This window comes from Thamnophis sirtalis, unplaced genomic scaffold (genome assembly GCF_051295495.1).
Source record: "Thamnophis sirtalis isolate CommonGarterSnake01/CBP01778 unplaced genomic scaffold, rThaSir2_p1.2 scaffold_15, whole genome shotgun sequence".
Lineage (NCBI taxonomy): Eukaryota > Metazoa > Chordata > Lepidosauria > Squamata > Natricidae > Thamnophis > Thamnophis sirtalis.
The window spans coordinates 34099627-34118146 of record NW_028261395.1 but is presented as its reverse complement, the minus strand read 5'-3'; the positions used below and the strand labels follow the sequence as shown (position 1 = coordinate 34118146).

Below are 18520 nucleotides of genomic sequence, written 5' to 3'. Positions count from 1 at the left end.
ACATGAAAAGTAAATGACACCAATCAAAATAATGTTTTAATTATTTTAAATACTTCAACTGAATTGTTGAACTGTCCTTCAGTGAGTTTTCCCATGGTAAGGTGGCTGTGGGGAGTTGTCCCATTCTACTCTTGTTCCTCCCATTATCCAGCTGGAGGCTACCTCTCAGTTTTCCAAGGACTTTCCCATACACAGTTACAAATATTATGTACTGTAGCCAGTGGTGGGATCCTCCCAGTTTAACAACCGGTTCGATGATCGCACAATTTTCTGTGTGCGCAATTTGAAGAAATCTTCACTTCTGGGTTTCTTCAGAGGAGTAACACAGCTGATTCGCACAGCAATTTGCTCTGCTGTGCAAATCAGCTGAGAAGATAAAGGCAGGAAAATAACGTGGGTGGGCAGGTGGCCCCATCTGATTGTCAGGGCGAACCAGTTCGCTCCCAGCTGATAGTCAGAGCTACCAGTTCAATCCCACTGCTGATGTAGCATATTATACTCAGTTGTTTTGCATTGGAGGCTTTCAAGTTAGCAAGGGTGAAGAGAAACCACTTTTTGACTTAACGGAACCAGAAATTTCAAGAACAAGAGACATGAAAATTTGGGGTGGGCATTGGGCAAGCAATCAATTGAGATATTTTTGCATACATATTATTATAATATAATATTAAATGTAACTTAATAAATTCTGCCCCATAGCTCCCTTCCAAGGAGCAAACAACAACAAACGCATTCAATTATAAAAGTGTATTTTGTAATTTTAAAAAAATAAGATTATAGGGACTGGGTGAAGTGGTATGAAACCTGATAGAAAGAATTGTCCATTTCTAAGAACCTGAAAATTCTTTGAGGGGAGAAAATGGATTAATCAATTGGATTGAAATACTGATGAATAAAAAAGAGTTTTTAATTCAAGACAAGCATTTTGAGACAGCTAACCCCATTAACATAGTCAGTAATTCCAATATATTTTAGCTACATACAATAGCTAATTCCTCATGCATATCCTGCATTTTACTACCTTTTGCATAAACAAGGTAACACCATATTGCTTTCATAATAATTTAATGGGCGAAGAAAGAAAATGGAGTAAAGAAATCTGTATTTTTTTCTCCAGCAATCTTTTCTTCAGCTCGCATAATTTTTCATATCTACTTTTGTCTTTGAGCAAGTGGGGCATGATGAATAACCATTTGAAAATAACTGGCAATGTGAATTTGGTTATACCCAAACTAGAAGTCCAAAGTCCTGAAACAGCAACTGTTGTTAAGCCACCAGCCCATAATTTATGTGAGATCCACTGGCTAAAATTCAAAATCATTGCCCAATTTAGAAAAAGATGAAACTGAAGTCACTTGCCAAGGTAGGACATTTGAATTTGACATCTGGCAAAGTAAGATGATTATGGTTTCACTTCCAAGAGCCCTTTCAATCTATAAACAGTGTCAAGGCTCTAAGGAGCTCATCAAGAAGCATCTTGAAATGAAAGCGCAACGGAATTGCTTTCATTCATACAACTCATATCCAGCGCATTCTCTTGACCCAGACAAATGGGTGGAAATGCTTTAAGCAAGATTTTAATGGGTAGGGGGGAAAAAGAAGACAATAGACAGGTGACAATAGGACAACAGAGGTACATCACATGTACAATGACTACATGCAAAGGTTTCACTTGGATTTTGCACAATTTTTCAAAATTTTTCTTGGATGAGAAGCAAAATGTCTTCAAGGAAAAACAAAGGAAATTCAGCTGCCTTTTGAAAAAGCACCTTTGGGACAACCCTGACCTGGATGACTGAGAATCCCCATAGATATTTTGCATAATATAATTTACACGGAAAAATAAAGAGGCCAATTATCCCAAATCCTGGGAACTTTGTGGACTTGTTTGGATGTGAAACTGCACTGTACTTTTGTTGAGCATCAAAATGTGGTTAACTTCCCTTGCTCTAGTCTACTTTTGTTCTGTCGTTGGAAAGAGAGTGATACAAATATGATTATGGCAGGACAGAGGAGACAAATCACAGCATCAGGGAACAGGAACGTAGGGAATCGGAGAAATGACACTCACCGGTGGGCCAGGCCTGCCGTCTAAACCTGAAGCGCCCTGGACAGACAGGGAGGGGTTAACAAAACAAAAGGCAAGAAGGAAGGGGTGAGGAGGGGAAACAAGAGGTGAGTGAAGCCGTGACCAGAGACAAACATGTGCTAACCATAAAACAAAACTTAGCTCTCAAGGACAGGTGATGGCACTTACAACAAAACCAACAACAAAAAAACAGACACTGAATGTAACGTAAGCTGATGGCTGGAGCAGGATTGTGAGAATGGAGATGTCGATAAATACTTCAGCAGGCAAAGAAACAAAACATTCCCTAAGCTTTGCCTTCTCATCCTAAAGCAAAACTAGACACATCCCTTTGGTTGACAAAAGTGTTCCGGAGTGAATTCCCTTGGACATTTTTTTCAGAAAACGAAAGTATTTCCTTTGGATGGATGAGGATGGGCTCAGAATCTTCTCCAACAAAATGAGGAATCCCAGAGTGATTGCAATGGACTTAATAAAACATTACACTTAGGACATTAGAGTTGCGGTGGTTAATTTAACTGATAGGAGAGGGTTAAACTTAAAATACTCTGCAGTCCCTACTCAGAGCGTAAAATTGTAATCCATGCCTTTCTTAGGAAGAGAACTGCATAGAAATGTTGGCTTTATCAGCCCCAGAAGAAGGTTTACAATAAAATCAGGGTTATGAGTAGTTGTCATTTTTAGTCTGCATTGGAAGTAAAAAGGTAAAGGTTCCCCTCGCACATATATGCTAATCCTTCCTGACTCTAGAGGGCAGTGTTCATCTTCATTTCAAAGCTGAAGAGGCAGCGCTGTCCGAAGACATCTCTGTGGTCATGTGGCCAGCATGACTAAATGCCAAAGGTGCATGGAGTGCTGTTACCTTCCCACCAAAGGTGGTCCTTATTTTTCTACTTGCATTTTTAATGTTCTTTCGAACTGCTAGGTTGGCAGAAGCTGGGACAAGTAACCGGAGCTCACTCTGTTACGTGGCGCTAGAGATTCGAGCTGCTGAACTGCCGACCTTTCTGATCGACAAGCTCAGTGTCTTAGCCACTGAGCCATCGCGTCATACATTGACATACATACATTGGCAGTATGAGTGTGTAATTCCATATTTTAAAATAAAATTTTAAAGCCCCCCCTCTTGCATTATTCACCAATACAGTTCTAACCTCATGACCTTGGGTCTCCTATGCAATCTGATGATTGTATGAATGCTTAAAGGGCTTCCTTCTGTCAGAAGAAGGGAGACATAAAAGTATTATACCTATTATGACTTTATGTCTTCAATACTAGGACATAGAAAGGAAATATTTGGTAAACACGGTGTCTTGTTCGTCATTACTTTCTCCATCACTTCCCAAGTTTCTGATCATATTTATTAGCAACACAGATTGATATCAAACTTGTAATAGAAAACTAGCCCAGGTAGTCATCAACTTACAACAACCATTTTTCACACTTACGACTGTTGCAGCATCCCCAGGTCACCTGATCAAAATTCAGATGCTTGGCAACTGTTCCACATTTATGACCTTTGCAGTGACCTTCTGACAAGCAAAGTCAATGGGGAAACCAGATTCACTTACCGCCATGTTACTAATTTAACAACTGCAGTGATTCACTTAATAACCGTGGCCAGAAAGGTCATACAATAGGGCAAAGCTCTTAGCAACTGTCTCACTTAGCAATGGAAATGCTGGGCTCAATTGTGGTCATAAGGTGAGGACTAGCTGTGTATGTTCTGTTATGATGGAGAGACTAATGAATTCTGGATTTGAAAAATATGAGTCATTTTCTTCTCCATGCAACAACTGAAATGGTGATCTTTGAGCAATTAAGCGCTACCTACAGTGTTCTGGAAAGTTGCCCTCAAATGATGAAAATGCTATAGGAGCCTAGTTTGATTATTGAGTAAAAGAGTTACCCTTATAATTAGAAAACAAAAAAACAAAACTGAAAATATGACATTAGAGGTTAAAATTTTAGGAGGCAAATTTTTCTCTTTTTTTAATGGAAAACTTTATAACTTTATATATATATATATATATATATATATATATATATATATATATATATATATATATATATATATATATATATATATATATATATATATATATATATATATATATATATATATATATATATATATATATATACACACACACACACACACATAATATATATATACCAAAATATCTCATAATGAGCTACTTTCATTCAGATACATTAAATGGAGTCCCAGTTAAAATTGTGATGGGCAACACCGTCCAGTGTGTTTCGTATTACTGGGAAGTGGAACTCTTCTTTTTAAAAGCATTTTTGAAAACAACAAAAAACATGAAACATGAAAGAATAAAAGAGTTAATTAAACACAATAAAAGAACACAACTAACTAATAGATGATCTAAAGTGTCATGGAGGTTATAGTATTATTTTAATATCCATAAGGTAAAGGTTCTCCATGCACATACGTGCTAGTCTTTCCCAACTCTAATGGGCAGTGCTCATCTCTGTTTCAAAGCTGAAGAGCCAGCGCTGTCCGAAGATGTCTCTGTGGTCATGTGGCTGGCATGATTAAACGCTGAAGGTGCACGGAACGCTGTTACCTTCCCACCAAAGGTGGTTCCTATTTTTCTACTTGCCTTTTTACGTGCTTTCGAACTGCTAGGTTGGTAGAAGCTGAGACAAGTAACGGGAGCTCACTCTGTTACGCGGCACTAGGGATTTGAACTGCCAAACTGCCGACCATTTCTGATTGACAAGCTTAGCATCTTATCCATTGAACCACCACGTCATGGTTACGTATAAATTTTATGGCATACATCATTTTTAAAAGGAAAGGCTAAAAGTGGTTATTAAGCTTCTAATAAAAAAAAAACCTGGATAATGTCATTTAATCACTAGAATTATGGGCTATAACCATAGGCAAGTTAGGACAACATTAGGAATCTAATTTCTTATAAAATTGAAGTATAAAGTCTAAGAATAATAGAACTCAAATTGAGGATGAAGTGCAAATACATTTTTCCTTTTTCTTACATTCAGAGATTTGGGAAATTAATAAAAATAGAAAGATAATTTAAGAGAGCTTTTGAACTGAACTTATTAGGAAATAAAAGTTATTTACAATTATATTTCAATTGATATTTATCTATAGATTCCCAAGTTTTTTGTAGGAAAGGTGGTACTGAAACTACCTGAACTTAACTTAGGAAAGCAATTTTTGTCTAAAGACCTTTTTTTATTCTGAATAACTGCAGCTAAGAAAGCACACTATTCTATCAAGTGATACATACATTCGCTTGAACGTTAGCTTTTGCATAGAAGGATCAAAGAGACTTGGTTATTCTTTCAGTATGCACTAGTTACTCCTGTGAATCGTTGAGTAACTAAAAAAATCTCAAATGACATTGTTTTTCCTGCAGACATTATTAAGTCATCCAAGCATCATTAGTTGCCAGGAGAAGTGAAATTGACCTGATCTCAGGTCTGAAAAGTAGGACAAAGTTGAAGCATCATCTCTGGGGGAAAAGGCCTTAAGAAATACATCCGTGTTAGATCAACTAGCAGTAATTGACCTTAATTTACAGCAGGTGAATGTTAGGAGCAAAATAATACCAGATTAGAAAAAAAATAGGATGCTCCTATTATACAATGCCATGCATCCATTTTCATGTCAACTGGAAAAGTGTGTGTGTGTGTGTGTGTGTGTGTGTAATTCTATCATCTATCTATCTATCTATCTATCTATCTATCTATCTATCTATCTATCTATCTATCTATCTATCTATCATCTATCTATCATCTATCTATCTATCTATCTATCTATCTATCTATCTATCTATCTATCTATCTATCTATCTATCTATCTATCTATCTATCCGTGCAGTGGCTTAACGGTTGCTGGGCTTGTTGGCTAGAAAGCTGGCAGCTCAGGTTTGAGACCTGAGTGCCATGTGGCAGGGTGAGTTCCCATCCTTGCCCCAGCTACTGCCAATCTAGCAGTTTGAAAACATGCAACTGTGAGTAGGTAAAAAGGTACCATTTTGGTCAGAAAGTAATTGCACTCCATGACATCATGCTGGCCACATGACCATGGAAATGTCTTTGGACAACACTGACCACTCCATGGCCTTGTAATGGAGATGAGCATTGCCTCCTATAGTTGGCAGTGAGTAATATCCACAGGTACTCCTTTACTTTACTTCCCAATTTTCAGCGATTCTCCGTTACCTCAATGGCTTTTCTAGTTTTAAGTTTTCTGCAAAGCAAATCCTTTTCTTACTTCTGAGGCTTTTCCAACGTATAAAAGAGGAAATGATGTCACTGCGTTTATAATGTTTACTTTGGAATAAACTATGTTTTCATTGATAATTAATTTTGTTTTTCTTGAGATTGAAATCCCAGAACCATTACATTTGTAAAACGTCAGGTTTTTGGACTGTAAAATGATCATTAGGAGCTGCCCAGTTGGCTGAAAGATGGACGACTATATAAATAGTATAAACAAATGAACAAACAAGTTAAATAAATAAATAAATGAATAAATAAATTGCTATCTTTTTGCTAGCATCTAGTGGTCATCTGGAATTCTGGAGCCCAAGTACACTAGCCCTACACAATACTGGAATGCAGGATCTGAAACTGCAACAGCTACTGATATTTCTATTTTTAAGGAGGAAAAGGAAGAAAAACGAATGCTGGGCTAATCACCGTATTTTTCGGAGTATAAGACGCATCTTTTCCCCCCTAAAAGAGGGTGAAAATTTGGGTGTGTCTTATACAATACCCACCCACCCACTGGCCCCCACCCTTTGGCCTCTGCCTCCCAGCAATTTACCTCCTGGGGCTTGCGGAGGCTGCAATAGGCTATAGCAACCCCTGCAGCCTGAAATGGGAGGGCTGAAATTGAAAGTGAAACTTGCTGTTTGCTCCACAAAGCAAATTGCTGGAAAGCAGAGGCAGCTTTTTTTTTTCTTGTGCTAATCAGGCTGTTTGCTGCTTGCTGCAAGGAGGTAAGTCAATAACTATAAATGCCTATAGAATCTTCAAATTATTAGACTTATTTTTTTAAAGACTGCTTTATTATTGTTCTAGACAATTTAACAAAATGAAGAAGCTTTTTAAAATAAATACTTGATCTGAAGAGGCCCAGTGCTATTATATCTTCTTTTAAATAGCAGAGAATAATTATACTTCCAGAAAGTACATCAATTTTAACAGCAAAAGTATAGTCTGAAATGTAACATTACAAACAGTGTAAATTGTCTGTATTGTTTGCTGTTTGTTGCAAGGAGGCAACTTGCTGGGAGGCAGAGGCAGATTTCCCCCCCCCTTGTTTTCCTCCCCAAAAGCTAGGTGCGTCTTATACTTCTGAGCATTTTATACTCTGAAAAATATGGTACTGTCCCATTCAGAAAATTGTTATTGCCAGCAAAAAGGAAGGATTTTCCTTTCCCCTTTCTCTGAACGGTGCAAGAATTCAGCAAAAAAAAATTAATGAAATGAAGATGATTTCTCTTCATCTTCTTTAAATATGACTTTCCTTTCCCTCAAGGATCTGAATTTATTAACATTTGGGTTCCATGCCACCAAAGATCCTTTCTTTTCCATTGCTTTCAATCAAAGTACGATAGTTTTCCCCAACCTAAGACACACAGCTTAGTGCATTAAGAACTATAAAAATACACCCGTTTCCCCAGGCAGTAAGAAACACCTAACAAGTGGGAAGCAACCTTCCACATAACAACTAATACTAATCTACATCTGATTTGGAATTCCATCAAGCTTCCATTCTGAATTTAATTGAATTGGAGGAATAAATATTTGTGCTACAGATTCCTACTTAGGTGTATAGGTAGACTGGGTCAAGACCAGAACATACAAATTCTAATATTATAACCTGAACTGGTCCTTAAAATAAATATGCATTAAGAGCAAGGTGTCTACATACATGGTACATGTGTGTATATAGGAAAATATATACTCTAAAGAGTGTTCCCTTGTCCAATTCTTTAGCACCTTGTTTCTTTGTAAAACAGTAAAGTTTGTATTTCCACCTCTAGATTTGTAGAATGATAGAATAACAGAGTTGGAAGGGATCTTGGAGGTCTTCTAGTCCAACCCCCTGCTTAGGCAGGAAACCCTACATCACTTCAGACAAATGGTTATCCATCATCTTCTTAAAAAACGTCCAGTGCTGGAACATTCACAACTTCTGGAGGCAAGTTGTTCCACTGATTAATTGTTCTGTCAGGAAATTTCTCCTCAGTTCTGAGTTGCTTCTCTCCTTGATTGGTTTCCACCCATTTCTTCTTCTCCTACCCTCAGGTGCTTTGGAGAATAGCTTGACCCCCTCTTTTTTGTGGCAGCCTCTGAGATATTGTTTTGCAATCCATTTAGGATTAACACTAATTCATCTCATTCTAATTGTCTAATTCATTCTAGTTTGTTGGTTTCCAGGTTGAGCAGGGTCTTGAACTAGAAGACCTCCAAGGTCTCTTCCAACTTTGCTATTTTATTATTCTGTTAAGGGAGCTTTTGCTCAACCTCCCTCCTTCAAAAATATATTAGCATTGCCAGTGACAGGCAAATAAGAGGCATCCCATGCTGTTAGAGGTGTGAAGATAACAGCTTTGGCAGCAAGACCAGCACTGGTGCTGCTGATTTTCAAATTTATCCAGCTTTCCAGTTTCTACTGCTACAAAGCAACACTCTCAATAAGAAAATTGTTCAGTATCTTCCTACTGCCTGTCCTTCTCTACTAGCTCTTACTAATGTGGCCTCATGACTGCAAAAGAAGTGGATATACCAGCTCCAACTGCCTGTTAAAATGTTGTCTACAGCAGCCACCAACATGCAGTGGTTGAGTGCACCAATATAGGTTGTCCTCATTTAACCATCACACATTCAACAACAGTTCAAACTTGCAACACTGCTGAATCAGTGATACTTATGACCGGTCCATCATGAAGGTTCAGTTGTTGCAGTATCCCTGCATGGTCATGTGATTGTAATCTGGGTGCTTGGAGCCTGGCTTGCAATTATGATGTCACAGCTTCCTGAAATCGCCAGGACACCATTTGTAATCTTCTATTCCAGCTTCCTACAAGCAAAGTCAATGGGGAAGCTGGCGGGAAGTCTCAAATGATGACCATGTGAGATCCTTGCTTAATGACAATATGGGATTTGCTTATAGATGAAACCAGGAAATGTCAGAACTGCAGTTGGCAAGCAATATGGACACATGACATTGCGCTCTACAACCACATCACTTAGGAACAGAGATTCCAGTCTCAATTGTCGTTGTTAACTGAGGACTACCTGTAGCAAGCCATTATACAGTGTGGGCTTACAAGAGAATCCAGAGAGAGCTCCTTGTTGTGAGCAAAGTATAAAAAGTTGTGTGTGGGGAAAGGAGCTGAATGCAGTTGTGAATTAATTCTTATACATATCAGATAGGAAATGGAATGTTCCTGGATAAGATTTTTTTTTACTTAAATAAGGAATCCAAACTAAATATCAGTTCCTGAACTTAGGAAGAAAACTGTACCAGATAGTTCCTCTACATTGTTCCCCTTCTCCCACTTTCTTTCTTTCTTTCTTTCTTTCTTTCTTTCTTTCTTTCTTTCTTTCTTTCTTTCTTTCTTTCTTTCTTTCTATCTTTCTATCTATCTATCTATCGATCGATCTATCTATCTATCTATCTATCTATCTATCTATCTATCTATCTATCTATCTATCATCTATCTAAATGGCTGTGTGTGTGTATGTTCCAGCATAACTCTGGAACGCCTCGAGCAATTTTAACTGAACTTGGTACACAAATGGCTTACTCTCTGGAAACAAATACTGTGGGGGGTAAGACACTCCTAAAACCCATTGGGATGTGTGTTCTGTTAAGATACAGCCTGTTGTGCCATAAAATGGCTTCTACTGTGCAATGCAGTGGAGTTGCCATGGTAACGGCTTTACAGTACTCCACTAAGAAGCTCCCTCTGGTAAGGGGGAAAATCCAACATTCGAAATTACGTTTGGTCTGGACATTTCCCCCTTATAAATAAATGCCCGGGCATTGCTGGGCTATCGGCTAGTTGTGAATAAATGAATTCTGTGAGTTATTTCTTGCATATTTCAGCATCTGAACTAGCATTTGAAACCATTTTTCCATGACTATGAATAAAATAATGTTGCAATCCACTGAAGCACTTTTCTTCATGTCAACGTTACCCAGTCAATAATTATCTGGAAGAATTTCCTCTGATTTTTCAAAACCAAGAATATCATTCTAAAGTGACATGCTTCTCTGAGAGATATCTGAAGTATTCTCATGAGTAAATTGTATTCATTGTCATTTCTTGTTGTGATTTCCCTTTCTTTCTAGATACTTACAGGCAGTCCCAGAGGACCCCGATCTCCTTTTTCTCCTTGGATACCCTTTTCACCTTTTATTCCATCAATTCCTGTTTCTCCCTAAAAGAAAAACATATCAGAAGAAAGCTAATTGTCAGACCTGTAAGCCATCTTTTCTTTTTGGGTTTCAGGCCTGCCACACTTTCTACTGTGAGAAAATGGGAGGGGGGATTATGTGGAGTTGGGTGATGTGTAGCCATAATAACATTCTTCGTAGAAAATCAAGGTCACTTTTGTATCTGTACCTGGCCAGATATGGATGGGAGGAATCTGTCTTCATGGCAGTCACATGGCTGGCAAGCCACTCCCACAAAGCAGGCCACACCTACAGAAGAGGTTCTAAAAAATTTTGAAACCCACCACTGGTGTTGGGGCAGGATCCTGAACTTTCAACTGGATGGGAAAACTTGGAAGCTTCCAGATTCAGCTTTTCCCAGATGTGCCAACATGATATCTCTAATAAAGTGGAACTTTGAGGAAACCCAAGCCAGTGGTGGGTTCCTACCAGTTCAGACCGAACCGGTAGTACCAGTTCAGCTGAACTGGTAGTAGCTTGGTGGCCTGGGTCACTGGAACTGGCAGCAACCCAGGCCTGCCATGCCCCCGAACCGGTTCTCCTGGTGGCACGGTAGATGGTGCCATTATGTTTTTAGTTGTACTGCACATGCGTGTGCAGCTTACCTCAAGCATGTGCATGTGCACGGAATTGCCCTGAGTAAACCAGCAGTAGTCTCTGCCGGAACTCACCCCTGGACTCAAGCCTTGGAGTTTTATTTCGTTCGGGCTATTTTTTGGGGCCCTGACACTAATTCTTCTCCCGTAGGTTTCTAAACAGGAGTTATACAGAGAAAAGGACTTGGTGACATCCCAAAAGCATTTATATAGCAATGGCGAGGTGACGTTTTGCTAAGGACTGGAAAAAGAGAAGTTTCAACTCCTATTTGAAAAGATAACTGAATCTCCCAAGAGAATGAATGGAAAGGGTACGTAAAGCAGGGGTGAGGAACAATGGCCCCTTTACAACCTGTGGACCTCAACTCCCAGAATTCCTGAGTCAGCTGGGAGTCAAAGTCCACAGGTCATAAAGGGGCCATTGTTCCAACATAAGGTAGACAATGTGGAAGCCATTTGAAAGGCAGAGAGTGGAGTGATGTTCCTAGCACACTTGGATGAAGACGCTTTGTGGGATGTTCATGTAAAAATGTGATATGGATGAGAAAAAAAGGTGCATAAAAATGATTGCTGCAAAAAAAAGGAGGAACAAGAAATAAAGAAAGATACTAGTAGTCTTCAAGTTATGATCACCACCTAGTCCAAAATTCCCATTGTTAAGCAAGGCAGTTTTAAGTGACTTTGCCCCATTTTATGACATTTTGTCACAGTGAATCACTGCAGTTGTTAAGTTTGCAACACGGTTGTTAAGTGAATCCACCTTCCCCATTGACTTCGCTTCTCAGAAGGCTTCAGAAGATGATCCCATGACCCCGGGGCACTGCAACTGTGATAAATATGAGTCACTTGCCAAGCATCTGAATTTTGATGAGTTGACCATGGATATACTGCAAAGGTTGCAAGTGTAAATAATTGTCATGTCACTTTTTACAATGTCGTTGTAACTTCAAATGGTCACTAAACAAATGGTTGTAAGTCAAGGACTACCTATACTATTTAATGTGTATACCGAAAAAAGAAAGTTGCAAAGAAGGTAGACAGAGAGAGCAAAGAACAGATATGATTACGAGTAAGAAAAGATGCAGCATCATTTTAATGGGATTTTTTAAAAAAATGCTTGGAAATGGCTGAAGAGGGAAAACAAGTCGAATTAAAAACAAAAGTAATGAAAAGATTTGGGAAGTGAAGACAGGGAAGGCTGGATAAAGAATTTCAGAGATTTGTACAGCAATTATAGTGATGTCAGTAGAGTTGAAATGAATGCTGTAAATGCAGATATGCAAGGAAAAAGGATGGAAAGTAAATAACAAATGATGTGCGAAAGCTGAAAATTGTAAAAATGCAGGTAGGTGTGGACAATATATTTGCAGTTCGGTTAAATTAGGGATGTTGCGGCAAGAGGTAAGATCTTTTTCTTTCACGAGCTTCTGTTTCGCAGGGAAAAAAGCTCATGAAAGAAACGCTACAGAGATCTAACTTGGAGCGACGGCGCCCGTGCCAGAAGAGCACACATGCCATAGCCTTCATGGCCTTAAAAGGTTTAACCCTGTGATGGCGAACCTATGGCACACGTGCCACAGGTGGCATGCAGAGCCATTTGTTAGGGCACGCGAGCCGTTGCCCTGTCAGCTCCAGCGCGTATGCGTGCACTGGCCAGCTGACATTGGCCTTATTTTGAGGCTGTTTTTCGGGGAAAAACGGCCCTATGGCCAAACCGGAAGTTTGGGAACGGACTTCTGGTTTGCTCGTAGGGCCGTTTTTCACCCTCCAGCTTCCCTGAAGGGTCTGGTGGGCAGAAAATGGCCCTATGAGCAAACTGACTTCTAGTTTGTCTGTAGGGCCGTTTTTCATCCTCTGGAGCCTTCAGGAGGCTTCCCTGAAAGTTCTGGAGGGGGAAAAAACAGCCCTACAAGTAAACGGGAAGTTTGTTCCCGAACATCTGGTTTGCCCTTAGGGTCGGTTTTCCGCCCTCTGGAGGGCCTCCAGGGGTTGGGGTGGGGGAGGCTGTTTTCGCCCTCGCCAAGCTCTTAGAAAGCTGCCAAAAGCGGGGGCGGGGGAGTGCTGGTCGTGCGCGCATGTGCACTGGGGGTCGCACACATAGCATTATGTATGTGGCACACCCACACACGACCCCCCCCTACACTCCCCCCACTTTTGGCACATGATCCAAAAAAGGTTAGTTATCACTGGTTTAGCAAATGGCAAGAAATGGAGAGAAATACTTTTAGACAGTTACAGGTTGAATACTCCTGCTCCAAAATATGCAAAGCCATAATTTTTCTTTTAGAACAGCACACAAAATATTTTCTCTAAGATGCCTATTTGAGTTCAGTTTTATTATTTGTTTTTCTTACCTTAGGTCCCGGTAAGCCTTGAAGACCCTATAGTTGGAATTAAAAATAAAGTTGGTATAATTTTCTTTCAACTTAAAATTCTAGCAGTACAAAGACACCCAGATTTTCTCTACTATTGTCAATCTTAAGCTGTTTGGCCCAATTACACCTTTTCCCCACACAATGTTTATTTAAATATAAATTGCTTATATACAAGTGTCTTGACAGAGGCAATCCCAAACTGGACCTTTGACTCACAAACAAACAATTATAAATCTTTCCCTTACCCTCAGGATATGCCTAAAATACTCTAAAATACAGCTTTAGAACCTCTGCTCTACAGGTAGCCCTGTTTTAATAGTAATTGGGGCCAGAAAATCCATCACTATATGGCCATGATGGCAAATCTATCGTACATGTGCCACAGATGGCACGTGGAGCCATATTTGCTGGTGCGCAAGGTGTCATCTCCGCCGCGCATGCACATGACAGCTAGCTGATTTTTGGCCTTCTGAGGGGCTGTGGGAGGTCGTTTTTGCCCTCCCCAGGCTTCAGGAAAGCCTCCAGAGCCTAGGGAGGGCAAAAAACAGGCCTAATGGGCCAATCGGAAGTTCATTCCTGAACTTCCAGTTGGTCCATTGGGTCCATTTTTCGCCCTTTCAAGTTTCAGGGAAGCCTCCCAAGCCTGAGGAGGGCAAAAACTCTCCCCCCACCACATGGGGGGTGTTTGCGCATGCATGTGCAGGTGGGCAGAGCGCATTGAATTGTGGGTGTGAGCATGTCTGCATAATTTTGGCACACCTTTACAAAAATGTTCGCCATCACTGCTATATGCTGTGTTTGCTGAGCATGATGTCATGTGACTATGGCTCTCAGCAACGACAGTTCTGACAGTCCTGATTGCCATTAAGTGAGGAATGTGTGGATCATTAACCAAAGGCTTAATATGATTGCGACCTTTGATTTCCCATCGGCTTCCCCATTAACTTTGCTTGTGGGAAGCTAGCAGAGAAGAGTGCAAATTACAATTACGTAGGTGACTACTGGACACTGTAGTAGTCAGAAATGTGGGCTGGTTACCAAGTACCCAGATCCTGATCACGTGACTGCAGGAGCCCTGTGATGGCTACAAGTACAAGGATCAGTGCCACACACTCAGTCTCATTGTAAATTGTAAGTACTGTTGAACAGGTGATCGTTATACACGTACTCCCTGTATTGCCTAACTAACATTTTGAGTCATAATGTAGAGGAAACATCTGCATTATGTTTGCTTGCCTATGCACTCTTTATGGAAAATAACGGCATGGTTTCAATAATAAAATGCTTTTGTTAATTAACCCTACTGACAAATCATTTTAAAGCATCTGAATATAACAAATAAAACAGGGAATGTTTTGATTTCTGTAATTCTCATATTGTCAGATCCAAGGAACTGAGGATGACATGAGAAATTACTTGAGAATAGTATCTTTATTGTTGCTAGCCTATAGATAAAATTCTTCCCAGACTAAAGCAATTATCTACATAACTATTAAATATACCTTGTGAACTGCTAGGAAGGATCCATCTTTGTACTTTTCCTGCATATCAAAGATTCCAATCTATATTGTCTCTTTGTTCCTTGGGAAGGAGCACCTCCCTCCTGCAACTCTGGACTACATTATAACACTAACACTAGCACACACACACACACACACACACACACAAACAAACACACACACACACACTTATAGTGTGTACTATGGAATTTTGTGGATCTAAATATTTTGGTCACTATCACTCCCTTGTTTGAATATTCTCCATGTTCATAAACAGGACTCCCACTAATGCTTCTTGATCCTGTAGTGGTGTAAGCAATGATCAGTATACCTCATTAATGTCCATGTGACCTCCTGCTCTGTGGGTTGCATTGGCTGACAGTTAGCTCTGAATGCATTTCAAGTTACTGGTTATCTCTCTCTATATATAAATGGCTGTGTGTGTTCCAGCGTAACTCTGGAACGCCTCGAGCAATTTCAACCAAACTTGGTACACAGATGACTTACTCTCTGGAAACAAATACGGTGGGGGTAAAACATCCCTAGCACCCTCGAGTTGTGTGTTCTGTTAAGATACAGCCTGTTGTGCCTTAAAATGGCCTCTACTGTACTGCTGTAAAATGGATTCTACTGGACAGCACAGTGGAGTTGCCATGGTTACGGCTTCACAGTATTCCACAAGGGGCCTCCCTCTAGTTAGGGGTAAAAATCTAACATTAGAAATTACGTTTACTCCTGACATTTTCCCTCTATAAATAAATACTCGGGCAACACTGGGTTATCAACTAGTACTTTAGAAAAAGGGAAAAAATATTTATAGTCCACATTGTAGAAAAGACTTACTGGGTTTCCAGGTGGACCTCGAGGCCCTGGTGGACCAGTTACCTAAAAGCCAAATAGAAAAGCAAATGTCATTGCCATAATAATTCACTTTCATGCTCAGTAAATTAAAGCAGTAACCGGACTCCTTCCTCAAAATTATTATGTAGAAATTAAACCTATCATTCTGAAAATAGTAGTTGGGAAGAAGGAATGAAGAAAATTGAACTGTAGTTAAGGAAAAGGAGGGGTTTTTTTCTAATGTTTTAAAAAATAACATGGTTTGATTACTTACTGAAGTCCCGATATCTCCTTTTTCTCCAGGTTCTCCCTTCTCTCCCTGTCAATACAACAATATTGTAATAAAAAAGACATCCATGCCATGTTATTATAGCAGTGAAATTCCAAGAAGGCCAAAGGTTCAGATGAAGACAGCATGAAGAAGTAAATAAAAATGCAATCACTTCTAGAATAACACTAAAAGTAGTGGTGGGATTCAAATAATTTAACAGTCCTAATGACTGGCTGGTGGGCATCAGTGGTGGGATTCAACATTTTTTACTACCAGTTCTGTGGGCATGGCTTGGTAGTTGTGGCATGGTGGGGGTGGCAGGGAAAGGATACTGTAAAATCTCCATTCCTTCCCCATTCCAGGGGAAGGTTACTGCAAAATCCCCATTTCCTCCTGATCAGCTGGGACTCGGGAGGCAGAGAATAGATGGGGGTGGGGTGGTATTTACCAGTTCTCTGAACAACTCAAAATTTCCATTACTGGTTCTCCAGAACTGGTCAGAACCTGCTGAATATCTCTGATGGGTGTGGCCATGGTGGGCATGGCTAGAGGGTGTGACAGGTAGCACTCAGCCTCCTGCACTACCCTGGGAGCAAAAACAGACCACTCCCATGCCCCATTTTGGCCTAGTACAACCCCCCTACAGCCTCCTGGGAGCAAAAATGGGCTGGGGGGGGGAGGGTACACCGCACACCTCTGCACCCCATTTTGGGCCTAGTAGGCCTCCCTGCACTTAACTGGGAGCCAAAACAGGGTGGGGGGGGACTCCTGGAAGGGGTGGGGCAGGAAGGGGCAGGGCAACCAGCAATTTAACAATCTGTTTGCCTGAACCGGCCCAAACCGGCTGAATTCCACCACTAACTAAAAGCCTCTCTGGCTATTATGATTAACTAGCATTTTATTTAATTTGACCAACGTCTTTAAAGTATAATGTACATATAGAAGGGAAGCACCAAGTCTGAAATCTTGAAAAAAATAATCCTGTGACAATCACTTTCTAAACCTACTTTTTCTCAGGGATATTCTTGCCATACCCCCCTGTCCTCGTTTTGTTCCTTCTCAATGATTGCTTTGCAGTTGTTGCTTACAACTTGTCAAAGCTGACAGTCATGAGAAGTCTCTTGGTCAAGCAAGAGCATGAAGCTAGGTAGAGAAATGGGTCTTTGGAGACTTTGGTCTTGGCAGAACTTCGTTCAAAGGAATCCAGGCCCAAATACATTGAGTGGCCTTAATTGACTATCTGAACTTCAGCTAAGGAAGAAAGTTCGAGGCATATTATTTCGCTTGAGGAATATTGCTTTTATCTCTTAAATGATTTGTACTAGTTGACTTTCTTGATGGCAATGGCAGAGTTTTTTAATTAGAAAAATCATTTGGTGTGCTTACTGTAAAACCTGGAAGTCCAGTTGGACCGATAAGACCAGGAGGTCCAGGCATCCCTTGGTCACCTTTAATTCCATTTAGGCCATCAAGACCCTACAAAGAAAGAAAGATTTAAGGTGGAATTGTGCAATGAGAAAGATACTCTAATTGCTTGTTTCTTTCAATTGGGAATAATATTTGTATATGAGCATAGCTATTGCATTTACCCCATCTATATTTGTACCTCTTTAATGATTCTTAGAATCATAGGCTCATATGATTTTATAATTCTATTGAGTCACATGGGGCTCTCTGCCAAAAAGTTAATTTTTGATATGTTTTTAACAGTTTCTAGTTTAAAAGCACATTAGACACAAAATGAGCAATTCTTGAAAAGAACCTCAAATTTATTACAGAATCCTTGATTCAATAGCCAAGAAGCTACAGGAAGAAAGAATAGAATTCAAAAATGTGTCAGCTTGGGTCTTTGCAAACATAGGTATAAAATGTTGAAGGTAGAAACTTTTTAATGGCCTTCTTCATAGACCTGAATTGGGTCATCTCAGTGTAGAACAGGTTTTCTTTCTAAAAGATATTGTCTGATAAGGTAAAAGTAGAAGAAAAGGTAGGAGAAACACTTAAAATGTAGACTTGAAAAATAAGAAAAACTTTTCCTTCTCCTTCATCTTGACTTAAACAAAGGATTTTTGTTCTTTTACTAAAGCCTTCAATTGCTTGTCTCCCATGCTAAACTGGCTAGAAGTCAAGATGGTTTAAGGTCAGGGGTGGGATTCAGCCGGTTAATTTTACATCTGGTTTGCCAAACCGGTAGTTGCAAGGACTGGCTGGCCCCGCCCTCCCCACCCCACCTTGGAGTCTCCACATGGCCATTCATCATGCCAGGTAAATGCAGGACCAGGGAAGGTGGAGGCTCTGGGAGGGCGAAAAATGGGCCTCCAAGAAGTTCTGGAAGTCTGGAAACAGGCCTGTTTCCGGCCTTCAGAAGGCTTCC

At 40.0% G+C, this 18520-nt stretch overlaps 1 protein-coding gene across 1 annotated transcript in view; it reads right to left on the bottom strand.

Moving 5' to 3' along the window:
* Positions 1-18520, bottom strand: part of COL13A1 (collagen type XIII alpha 1 chain) — a 99591-nt gene that overhangs the window by 20962 nt on the left and 60109 nt on the right. The window contains exons 16-20 of the mRNA XM_087702424.1: positions 17533-17622; positions 16150-16194; positions 15879-15920; positions 13516-13542; positions 10469-10549 (exon numbers count right to left, since the gene is read on the bottom strand). Coding sequence (XP_087558550.1) covers positions 10469-10549; positions 13516-13542; positions 15879-15920; positions 16150-16194; positions 17533-17622 — 285 coding nt within the window. The remainder of the gene's footprint in view (positions 1-10468; positions 10550-13515; positions 13543-15878; positions 15921-16149; positions 16195-17532; positions 17623-18520) is intronic.